The following is an 11,794-nucleotide window of genomic DNA, read 5'->3' as shown; positions in this document are numbered from 1 at the left end:
TAGTGATACGGGAAAGACTAGTACCTGAGACACAGGGAGTATCAAATTTGTCACCTCTGCAGTCTACACAACCTTTTCTTTCTATTTTTTGAGAAAAAAAAGGAGACTCAACGAATCTCGCGTTCATGTGTGCCGAGGCCTTTGGGCCACAGGTAATGAGGTGGGTCTGCCATTGGGCCGTGCAAACAAGTGAGGCACCAAGAGAGAGAGATCGATCGACTTCGCGTTGTATTCCGTCGTCTGTTCATAGAGCTCCACGTCCCACGTCCCACGCGACCTGCTCGACGTAATGTCTCTGGAGCGGCGGGACACCAAGAAGGCGTTCATGGCGAGCGGCCGGGCCGAACGCATAGGCGCCCTCCCCGACGACCTCCTCCACCACGTGCTCTCCTTCCTCCCCGCGCACGAAGTGGTGCGGACGTGCCTGCTCGCGCGGCGCTGGCGGCACCTCTGGAAATCCGCCGCCGCCTTGCGCATCACCGGCGTTAAGGGGTGCAAAAACGCTGCGTGGTTCGTCAACTTCGTCGACAACCTGCTCTTCCTCCGTGACCCCCGCGTCCGCCTCGAGTCCTTCGAGCTCGACCTCGACGAATGCGACTTCGATTTCGAGGCGTTCCTCCCCGCCAATGAGGCGCACGTGAACAGTTGGTTCCGGCACGCCGTGATGTGCGGACCCCGGGTGCTGTTGGCGCTGCGCACCACCACTGGCATCTACACGGACCCGGAAGACCACGAGACTCTAGGGTTTCCCAATGTCCCACTCATATCCTCCTACCTCACGAGATTGGAACTCACGATGGTGTATGTGCACAGCAGCACACTCGATTTCTCGGGGTGTCCGTCGTTGGTTCATCTCACCATGGATGATTGCGACATTGAAGCGAATATCTCTTCTCCATTCTTGAAACATCTCAGAATTTTCTCTAGTTATTTCCAGACAGATCCCGTTCGCGCCCATATCTGTGTGCCGGGCCTTGTTTCACTCGAACTAATGGGTGAACTGCGTAGGGCTCCGGTACTGGAAAGCATGCCAATGTTAGTTTCAGCAGTTGTTAGACTTGAATCGGATTGTCATGATTCTTGTAGTAAATTTGACTACGGGTATTGTGATGATCGTCAATGTTATGGCTGTTTTGGTTCTGGTGCTCATGATTGGCGTGGCGAGTCTGTGCTTTTGAAAGGATTATCAGAAGTTGCAGAGTTGGAGTTGTTAGTTGATTATCAAGTGGTATGTTTGCTTGCACCTACTTCAGTTTTGTTTCCCCTATCAAAAAAGATCTATGTTGCTCATACAGTACACGGTGCAATTTTTACTATCGTAGTTCCTGACATAACACAATTTTAAAGAAGTTTTTATTTACTAATCCATATAATGTAATCACATCTTATAAAACAAAACTTTAGCAAATTAACGGTTTTGCTCCTTTGCACAGTTCATTGTCAACAGGGATTTAAAATTATGCCCGACATTTAGCAAGCTAAAGACTTTGTTGCTCAGCGAATGGTGTCCAGACATTGCTAGTGACCTCAATATATTAAGTTGCTTTCTCAAACATTCACCAATTCTCGAGAAGCTCACTCTCCAGCTTTCCAAGGTATTATATTTTGCAGACGAACAACCGTGTTTTACTCAACCATTTATGATTGATCAATGTAGTAAAATATTTGAGTTCCTTATTAGGTACCTAAAAAGCCAGCGGAAGTACAAAGAAGTTACACTCCACCCGAGCAACCATTTGCACTTAGCCATCTGATGAGTGTTGATATCAAATTTGACGAAGTTGATGGGAAGGTTTTGAACATCTTGCGTACCCATGGTGTACCACTCGAGAAAGTTAATATCCAGAGAACTAAACTACTGGATCTTAATGTGAGTTAAGCTATTCATTGCTATGCTTCTTTCGTTTTCGTATTTCACTGATGTGGAAAACGTGTGTATTTCCTAATCCCTGTAAGTTGTGAAGTCGAAGCAAGACAGTTAAACTATATCTATCATACTATTGTACCAGTTAACGTACTATGTAGCTGTTGGTTATGAGGCTGATACCTGCACTTAGTTCAGCGCTCCAATTTCTTAAGTTTTGTTAAGTCCGGCAATATGCAATAGCGAAGAAGCGATTAACAAATCAGTTCCAGAAAATGGGGATGTTCTTAATCCTTAATTAGCTTTCTTTCTTCAGGATTTTGAGTTCTTTGCTGTATTATAATGTTGTCCAGAAGTAAAGGATTGTAGGATGCTAACTCCAATCCTTCTCAGAGCAAAACATTCTTTCATTTTTCTTCTTTGGAAAAGAACAAGAAGCATGTTTATTTTCGAATCAGCAACTGCTTTATTTATCAATAACGTTCAAAGGAATACCATACAGCAGTCCGGTGGCAAGCTGATTGTTTGACCAGTTGGTATGACGGACTTGAAAACATAATAGTCTTCTAAAGATGGCAACACGCATGCACGCACGTAGAGGAAAACAAAAATAGGGTGCATCTTGCCACTGACTACGTCTTTGTGGCGAAAAGCTGTTTTCTGCCGCTTCTTTTTTCCGAGTGCATCTCTACATTTTTCTTTCTCGTTGAATACGCGCCTCAGATCATGCATTCACCAGCTTTTTTTCAATCGTGTATTCACTAACTTACTACCAAAGGAAATTATGACAGCTTAGACAGAATAAAGGTGGTATGTTCTATTATGAAAAGGTTGAAAGGCACTATGCGTGATCCTTCCAAATTTTAATGATGCCACTCACGTAGGATTCAACCCATTCATTGATTTATTTTCTACTCCGCAGCTTTACCTTTGGGCGTAAGGACTCAGCACTATTGTTTCTTCATGTGCACATGAGTTGTTTATTTGTGCATCAACCATTTGGCAATTGGCACTACTATACATAGATTCGATTTCTCCTTAATTACTGTGTGCACTTAGCTAGGCCAATATGTCTCTAGTTTAATCAGACCCATGAAGAATAACTAGAGAGCATAGATCATCTTTTCTTTAGTTTTAGCTCATGCGACGCAATATCTGGATTGTTGCTGGGCTCTGTGACATACTCGTAATGGTCTCGTTTGTGAAGCCAATCTGATTTCGCAGGCCGCTGAGGCAATTCAAAGAATGATCATTTTTCTTCTTTTTTCTGCAGCAATGACCTGCTCTCTGTTGGACGAAGAATTAAGCAGGAGTTTGATCACTTCATCGCCAGATTCCAAGGCATCATCCAGCGCTGATCATGGGTTATGACTCTCCAGCTGGCCGGGGACCTAGTGTTTTAGCTTTATGTTGTCGCCAGTTTGATGTGTCCTAAGTCTTCTTTTGCTCGGCAGTTCTCTTTTGCAATGCCCTACCTTGTATCCAGGTACCCCTGGAGCTTTGTAACAAAACCTCTGATTTCTATAGCTTTACAAAAAAGCTGGGCACCTCAAAAATTTGAAAAAAGCTGTGCATATGCCCTTATGTATATTACAGTTCGAATAATATCAGGAGGTGAGCTGATGTCTCTTGCTTCTCAGGACTAATAATGCTATTGCTCGTATAGTAAGGCTGTGTAAACGTAATAATAATAATAATCAGGTAGCAACTTCGGTGGCCATTACTAACACTACAAGCGTACGTATTCCTCGCAAAAAAGAATTTGCATATTAATTTGTCATGAACACAAATGTGCAGAATCAATTGTTAGTTTTGACGAATGAGGCTGATCCATGGAGAGCAAAGTGGTTAGTTAGCAAAAGAGTTCCGAAAGCGGACATGTTCTTAATCCTTAGTCAATTTTCTTACTTGATGATTTACGGTCATTTCTTTTTACTAGAAATCTTTCATAAGGACTTTGAGTCATTTCTTGCACTATAATGTTAACCAAAAAAAGTTGACTGGTGGTAAAATGAGTGTGGAGAAATGCCTCCCGAGCTCCATGGAGCCCTTTAGTTGGGAAATTCGAACATAATAGTTGAAAGTTTCAAAAAAATCTGAAAAATATTCGATAGGTAGTTACTGATGTACACTATAGGCATGCAAAATTGTTGCTATTTAAGGCTACATAAAATTAGCAAAATCTGGTAACTTTTGGAGTTTTGAAAATATGAATTGTTCACTATTTTATATTTACATTTTTATCATTTTTGTGTAGCCTAGAGTATATAGTATTTTGCATTGAGATTTTGATAAATAACTACATGGAGCTTGTCCTCCATTTTGAGTTTCCGAAGGTATCAAATTTCTCAGAACAACGGTATCAAATTTGTCAGGTCTATACACTTGTTCTTCTTCTTATCTTCGTAGAATAAATTATTCAATGAATCTCTCGCATTGGTGTGTGCCGAGGCCTTTCGGCCACAGGTCAACAACGGACTATGATGTGCAACAGACCAAGTTAGTAACCACAGACGGAGACGCTGCAAAGCCTGCAACAACGACCCGGTCCACCGACTGCTGTTGAGTTGTGAAGAGCGGCACAACAGAACCAGAGAGAGACTGATTCCCGAGAAATACACTTCCGCCCCATGGCAGTTAAAGGCGCGACCGTGCATGATCTCTAAACAGGCTCTCGGGAGCCAAAAATTGAACGATTGGATGCCTAGACTCCCTCAAAATCTTGCCCTATGCGTGCATCAAAGCAGTACTGGTGCGTCTCATTCGGCGTTTCTATGGAGGCAGCCCTGTGGAACGCAAAGTGAACATCCATGCACGCGTGGGGAAGTAGGGCGAGACGCTGCATCAGTCCGTGTCACGCGCCATAAATTCCCCTCACCATCCTCTTCCTCCTCTCACACTCTCTCTCCTCTCACTCCATTCCTCTCGGCAGTTCCTCCGCCGGCGACGATGCATAGATCGGCGGTGGAGTTTGTGTACCATCGCCGATTCCCGGCCGTCTTTGCCGCTTCAACTTCGATCGACGATCTGCCACCCCTACACCACCTTTACTTCGACCTTCGGCGACTCGGCCATGTCGATAAGGCTTGCAACGTCCAAAATCCCTCGCCAGCCCTTGTTTACCTTAGATCTACTCGTATATGGCATGTAGGCGCGATTCATGACATGCCTAGCAGATCTGGTAGGTTAGGGTTCCATCGGGTTACTGTCCCGGGTTGATTCCCTTTTCTTCAAATGCTTTGGCTCCAAATTTATTTGTGCAATTCTTTGTTGTTTTAGTTGATCTAGGGCTTCGATTGTCAGGTTTGTTAGATTGCACTTATGAGGCATCGATTTCATTCACTCTGCTTTGTTTGCTACATTGTAGGAATCCATTAACTATAGTTTGTGTTTCAGCCGATGATTTAAAATAGTAGCACGAGCTAAAAATGTCTTGCAATACCTTGGGCCATCCAATGACAAGCATTGCATTCTCCAAGGTCTTGCATGACATTTCTTAGCTTTGTTTGCTACATTGTATGAGGCTAACTTACAAATGTTTAACATACTGATCATGTGATTATAATGTGGCACAATGATGCATAGCTTGCAGATTGTTGAGACATGTCTTAGCTTGCTACGGTAACTTATAAATTCTTAACATCCTATGTCAATGATTAAAAATGTGGCCACATATTGGTGGCACAATAAATCTATCCGACTATGAGCATTGTAAAACTAAACAATATGCATAACACTTGGTCGAAAAGATTCATTGTTGCCGCAATGCCATTTGTGTACGAGGCATAATATAAAGGATGCGCAAATCATGTTGGTATAGTGACCACTAATCCAATATTGCCCCACATTTCTTTTTTTCTGTAGACTCTACGTCTGGGAGTGCCTGTGGAGGTACCTGAAGAGGGGCCAAGCAAGAGACCTAGGGGACGATGACCGTCTATTGGCCACCTCCACGAGGATGTGTCACCTACCCACTTATGCAAGGTGCTCATGGCTCCAGGGATTGGTGTGCTCCCTCTCTCAGATGCCTTCAGGCCTTACCTTGGCCGAGTACCGGGGAAGATGATCTTCAAGACCACCACAGGGTGCTAGTGGGAGATGAACATCAAAGATGTTAGCGGAATTTATGCCTCGCCAATCTACGCCTCGTCGCCAGCGGAGGAACAGAGTGGTCGTCTTCAACTACTCTTGTTGTCAGGTAGTTGGTAGGTGCCTGCAGCACCCTGATCCTTAATGGGCCACGGCCCAACCAACCGACCTGGGGTATGCAGTGCCCCGTACATGCCAACCAGGTCGGTGTATAGGAGCCCCCGGTAGGTACCGTCGGCATCAAGGGATTACCGCTAGAAAACCTGCTCCCAGCTGGGTCGGCCTTTGAGCCGTGCAAGTGTAACGGTTCAAGCGAGTAACTACAGAATCACACGCCGACGGAGATACTGCAGCGTCGAGGCGGCCAGCGAGATAGGGTGGGATGGAGGGTTCCGGTGAAACTGCCGGCGCTCTGCTCTCTCGTGGTGTGAACCCCAGTACTGGGCGAACGCTGGTTCGTCGGATTTTAGACCCACCGGAGAGAGCTTTCGCGTGGCATTCCGTTGTCTGTTCAGCGAGCACGCGACCTGCTCGACGTAATGTCTCCTGAGCGGAGACAGACGAAGAAGGCATCCATGGCCAGCGACGGGGTCGACTGCATCAGCGCTCTCCACCACGTGCTCTCCTTCATCCCCGCGCAGAAGTGGTGCGCATCTGCGCCCTCGCGCTGGCGTCACCTCTGGAAATCCGCCCCGCCGCCCTGGCACCGCATGTCAGCGCGGGTGCGCCGACTTGGCGTAGTTTGTGCACCGTCCTGGAATCCTTTGAGTTTGACCTCAACAACGACGCAACCTGTGGTTCCGGCACGGCTTGGTGTGCGGACTCTGGGGGCTGGACAGCGTCTACAACTGGGAGCACGATGACGCACCTCCAGGGATTCTCAATGCCCCTCTGGGCTCTGGCCCTCATATCCCACTATCTCACGAAACTGGAGCTTCGGGCAGTGATTGTGCAAAGCAGGACGCTCGGTTTCCTCGGGTGTCCGGCACTGGTTGATCTCAGGATGGAGTATTGAGACATTGAAGAGAATATCTCTCCTCCATTCTTAAAACATCTTAGCATCATCTTCAGTTATTTCCAGACAGATCCATTCCACACACGGATCTGTTTGCCAAGCCTTGTTCCACTCAAGCTAATGGGAAACATGCTACTGCAGCTTTCAGCAATTTTCAGACTTGATTTGGTTTGTGTTGATTCTTGTCCTAACTCCTAAGGATGATTTCAGGGATTGCAGCGATCGTCAACGTTATGGTTGTTATAATTCTCAGGGTCGTGATGATAAGTGCTTCTCAAGTAGTCAAGTGGTATGCTTGCTTGCACCTGCTTCAGTTTTTGTTTTCTCTTTCAAAATAGATCCTGCTTCAGTTTGTCATAGTTACTGACTTACTGTTATGACGTGCATACAGGCCACAATCAAATTTATACTATAGAGTATAGACGTTTTTGGAACCACACCATTTTTAAAAATAATAATATTGAGGGGTTTATAAGTTAGTAGATAAATCTAATCTATATATGGGGTTTAAACCACTTGCATTAGTTTATTCTAGTATGTTATCTTGAGACAGAATTTTGTGTTCCCCAATCCATATGGTGTTACTGAATCTAGTACTAGAAAACTTCCACCCATGGATGTTCCTCTCCATGTATGTTTGAATGAAAGGCCGTTCTGCTGAAAGGATGCGGCGAGTGATAATAATGAAAAATTTCACAAAGTAGTGTATCCCAAATTCCCAATTCCCAATGATACTGATGATTGTGTAAAAGGAAACTGATCAAGGTGATCTGTCTTACCCTTCAGTTAATTATATCATGTTTTCAGCATAGTAGCAATAGTTCGTGTGAGATATATATACCTTTCTGCAATTACCTAATTTGCTTCTCTTTGCAACATAAAACTCTCTTTTGCAGCAGAACTGATTGTTGGATGCTAATGTAGTGTGATCCATGCCAGCCATGTGTCCTTTGAGATGGCCACTGCTAAAGAAAACTCCAAGCGAGTGAGTTAGCTTATTATGCATGCAGTTAGAGATACTTGAGATAGTTATATAGGTCACTGTTCACAATATACTTGAGTGAATGCTGAATGAATCAGACTTTCAGTTTGTGTGCAAATTTGTATGAGGATGTTTCCTGTGGTCTCCATGCTCTTTAATTATGCAACAATTTCTCTCTATTTTCATGTTGGATTCACCTCTTTTATTTTGTTAAGAATTTTCTTTAGCACTACTCTCTCCATCCGCAAAAGGCTAGTGGTATCTTAGTCATGATAAAGTTCATAAGGTTCCTCCATGTTGTGTTGCACGCTGCAAAAGTTGAAAAGTTTCTTCTGTTATGCAATACCCATTTATTATGGTTACTTAGTTGATGAGACATGCATGTGTGTTTTGTCCTGATGAAACATGCTTAGCCATGGTACCCGGTGGCTGGGCCATCGTTCCCTATTTCATTTGTATACGGCTCAGTGAGAAAACAACGTGGCCGGTTGGTCTATAAAGAGGAGCGACCTCTTCTGCACCGAGCATGACTGATGTAGTCTTGGTTCTCAAACTACTGTGTAGTCTTTTCAGTCTCTCCTAGAGCATTAGTACATGTTTCTCCGAGGATAGGAGCGTCATTTGTTTCCTGGTCAGTTTCCACTTCTCCTTGTTAACATGCAGATACCTTGCGACTATGATCAGCTGGCCTTTGCTGATTGGAAGGGGAGGCCCATGGAAACAACTGCATGGGTTCCTGGCATCCCTTTGGAGATGACAATTGCTGCTCCTGCTAGCCACGGTGACCTGGTCGTTAGCTCAAGGGGACAGCAGCAGCTGAAGCTGGTTGAGAGTACTGATCATCAGTACGACTGGAGTAGCCCGATCGAAGTGTTTGAGCAAGCAGCACAAGCATTTGAGGATGAAGTTGGCGAGATGGAAACGAAGATCCACCTCTTCCCTGCAAGCATGAAAGATCTCTCCACCCAGTACGCCGCCCCAAAGGTCGTGTCCATCGGCCCTTACCACCACGGCAAGAGCCCGGACTTCCGGCAGATGGAGAGCGCCAAGTACGCGGCCGCCTGCCACTTCATCAAGGATTCGGGGCGCTCCGTTGAGGAGGTGTATGGGGCGGTCTTCGCAGTAGCGGACGAAGCCCGCAGCCACTACGACAAGGACAAGGTGCAACGTTTCGGCGATGATGATTTCAAGCCTATGATGTTCTATGATGGCTGCTTCTTGCTGATGATGTCTTGGTGCGGACACAGCAGTGATGATGATGACGGCACGGCAGTGGATGTGGATCCGTTGCTGAATAGTGTTTTCAGCTCCAATGACCGCCGAATCTTCAGCGACATTGTGCTACTTGAGAACCAGCTCCCTTGGGTGGTGGTTGAAAAGCTCATGGGCTTCATGCCCAAGCCCCTGGACATGGAAACGTTCCTTGGACGGGTGAAGCCGTCTCTGCGATCCCGCCAAGATCTTCTTTTTGATCCTCCTAAACTGGACAGCACCTACAAGCCTCCACATCTCCTTGGCCTCCTACGACACTACATTGTAGGGAGCAATCACATTAGTGCTACTAAGGTGTCAGAGGCTGAGACCGAAATATCCCACAAGGCCAAGAAAGTGTAATTAGCATCCAACACGTGCTCTCCTTCCTCCCCGCGCACGAAGTGGTGCGGACGTGCCTGCTCGCGCGGCGCTGGCGGCACCTCTGGAAATCCGCCGCCGCCTTGCGCATCACCGGCGTTAATGGGTGCAAGAACGCTGTGTGGTTCGTCAACTTCGTCGACAACCTGCTCTTCCTTCGCGACCCCCGCGTCCGCCTCGAGTCCTTCGAGCTCGACCTCGACGAGTGCGACTTCGATTTCGAGGCGTTCCTCCCCGCCAACGAGACGCACGTGAACACTTGGTTCCGGCACGCCGTGATGTGTGGACCCCGGGAGCTGCTGGCGCTGCGCACCACCACTGGCATCTACACGGACCCGGAAGACCACGAGACTCTAGGGTTTCCCAATGTCCCACTCATATCCCCCTACCTCACGAGATTGGAACTCACGATGGTGTATGTGCACAGCAGCACACTCGATTTCTCGGGGTGTCCGTCGTTGGTTCATCTCACCATGGATGATTGCGACATTGTAGGGAATATCTCTTCTCCATTCTTGAAACATCTCAGAATTTTCTCTAGTTTTTTCCAGACAGATCCCGTTCGCGCCCATATCTGTGTGCCGGGCCTTGTTTCACTCGAACTAATGGGTGAACTGCGTAGGGCTCCGGTACTGGAAAGCATGCCAATGTTAGCTTCAGCAGTTGTTAGACTTGAATCGGATTGTCATGATTCTTGTAGTAAATTTGACTACGGCTATTGTGATGATCATCAATGTTATGGCTGTTTTGGTTCTGGTGCTCATGATTGGCGTGGCGAGTCTGTGCTTTTGAAAGGATTATCAGAAGTTGCAGAGTTGGAGTTGTTAGTTGATTCTCAAGTGGTATGTTTGCTTCCACCTACTTCAGTTTTGTTTCCCCTATCAAAAAAGATCTATGTTGCTCATAGAGTACACGATGCAATTTTTACTATCTTAGTTCCTGACATAACACAATTTTTTTAAAAAGTTTTTATTTACCAATCCATATAATGTAATCACATCTTATGAAACAAAACTTTAGCAAATTAACGGTTTTGCTCCTTTGCGCAGTTCATTGTCAACAGGGATTTAAAATTATGCCCAACATTTAGCAAGCTAAAGACTTTGTTGCTCAGCGAATGGTGTCCAGACATTGCTAGTGACCTCAATATATTAAGTTGCTTTCTCAAACATTCACCAATTCTTGAGAAGCTCACTCTTCAGCTTTCCAAGGTATTATATTTGCAGATGAACAACCGTGATTTACTCAACCATTTATGATTGATCAATGTAGTAAAGTATTTGAGTTCCGTATTAGGTACCTAAAAAGCCAGCGGAAATACAAAGAAGTTACACTCCACCCGAGAAACCGTTTGCACTTAGCCATCTGAAGAGTGTTGATATCAAATTTGACGAAGTTGATGGAAAGGTTTTGAACATCTTGCGTACCCATGGTGTACCACTCGAGAAAGTTAATATCCAGAGAACTAAACTACTGGATCTTAATATGAGTTAAGATATTCATTGCTATGCTTCTTTCGTTTTTGTATTTCACTGATGTGGAAAACGTGTGTATTTCCTAATCCCTGTAAGTTGTGAAGTGGAAGCAAGATAGTTAAACTACATCTATCATACTATTGTACCAGTTAATGTACTATGTAGCTGTTTGTTATGAGGCTGATCCCTGCACTTAGTTCAGCGCTCCAATTTCTTAAGTTTTGTTAAGTCCGGCAATATGCAATAGCGAAGAAGCGATTAACAAATCAGTTCCAGAAAATGGGGATGTTCTTAATCCTTAATTAGCTTTCTTTCTTCAGGATTTTGAGTTCTTTGTTGTATTATAATGTTGTCCAGAAGTTAACTAGAAGGAAAGGATTGTAGGATACTAAGTAAATAGTCTTTCATTTTCTATTTTGGAAAAGAACAAGAAGCAAGAATCAGGAACTGATTTATTTATCAATAACGTTCCTGTACATGATAACATAATAGTCTTCTGAAGATGTCAACTTTCAGGCAGGCACATAGAGGAAGAAAAATTAAGGTTCATCTTGTCACTGACTATTCCATACTCTGTTAAGAAACAATTTTGGTTTAAGTCTAGAAGCAGCCACAGACTGCAGTTCGTAAGCATTGCATATTAAAGTTAATAATCCTGGGTAGAGGTGGAAAAAGATTCAGAATTATGTGCACCTATGCCACCAGTTTCTCTTAACCTGCAAATAGGTATAAGGTTC

General features: G+C 44.9%; 3 protein-coding genes across 3 annotated transcripts; all 3 read left to right on the top strand.

Annotated features, from left to right (window-relative positions):
- The first annotated feature begins 266 nt into the window (after positions 1-266).
- On the top strand, positions 267-1,345 carry LOC127336250 (F-box/LRR-repeat protein At2g42720-like). The gene has a single exon (XM_051363044.2). The coding sequence runs from the start codon at positions 290-292 to the stop codon at positions 1,343-1,345; it is 1,056 nt and encodes a 351-aa protein (XP_051219004.2). The 5' UTR covers positions 267-289.
- Positions 1,346-8,514: 7,169 nt separating this feature from the next.
- On the top strand, positions 8,515-9,635 carry LOC127329448 (UPF0481 protein At3g47200-like). Its single transcript, XM_071825199.1, has one exon. The coding sequence runs from the start codon at positions 8,608-8,610 to the stop codon at positions 9,562-9,564; it is 957 nt and encodes a 318-aa protein (XP_071681300.1). The 5' UTR covers positions 8,515-8,607; the 3' UTR covers positions 9,565-9,635.
- Positions 9,576-11,486, top strand: LOC139835840 (putative F-box/FBD/LRR-repeat protein At5g56810; the record flags this gene model as incomplete). Its single annotated transcript, XM_071825713.1, has 3 exons — positions 9,576-10,490; positions 10,632-10,793; positions 10,879-11,486. Coding segments are annotated over 3 exons (1,275 nt in total), but the record flags the coding sequence as incomplete, so codon positions are not given.
- Positions 11,487-11,794: the final 308 nt, after the last annotated feature.

Source organism: Lolium perenne, chromosome 2 (genome assembly GCF_019359855.2).
Source record: "Lolium perenne isolate Kyuss_39 chromosome 2, Kyuss_2.0, whole genome shotgun sequence".
Lineage (NCBI taxonomy): Eukaryota > Viridiplantae > Streptophyta > Magnoliopsida > Poales > Poaceae > Lolium > Lolium perenne.
Note: the sequence above shows the minus strand (reverse complement) of the source record. Positions and strands in the feature narration are given on the sequence as shown.

Bases quoted from the DNA above. Each gene is read 5' to 3' on its own strand.
- LOC127336250 (XM_051363044.2), top strand. From the start codon at position 290: ATGTCTCTGGAGCGGCGGGACACCAAGAAGGCGTTCATGGCGAGCGGC.
- LOC127329448 (XM_071825199.1), top strand. From the start codon at position 8,608: ATGCAGATACCTTGCGACTATGATCAGCTGGCCTTTGCTGATTGGAAG.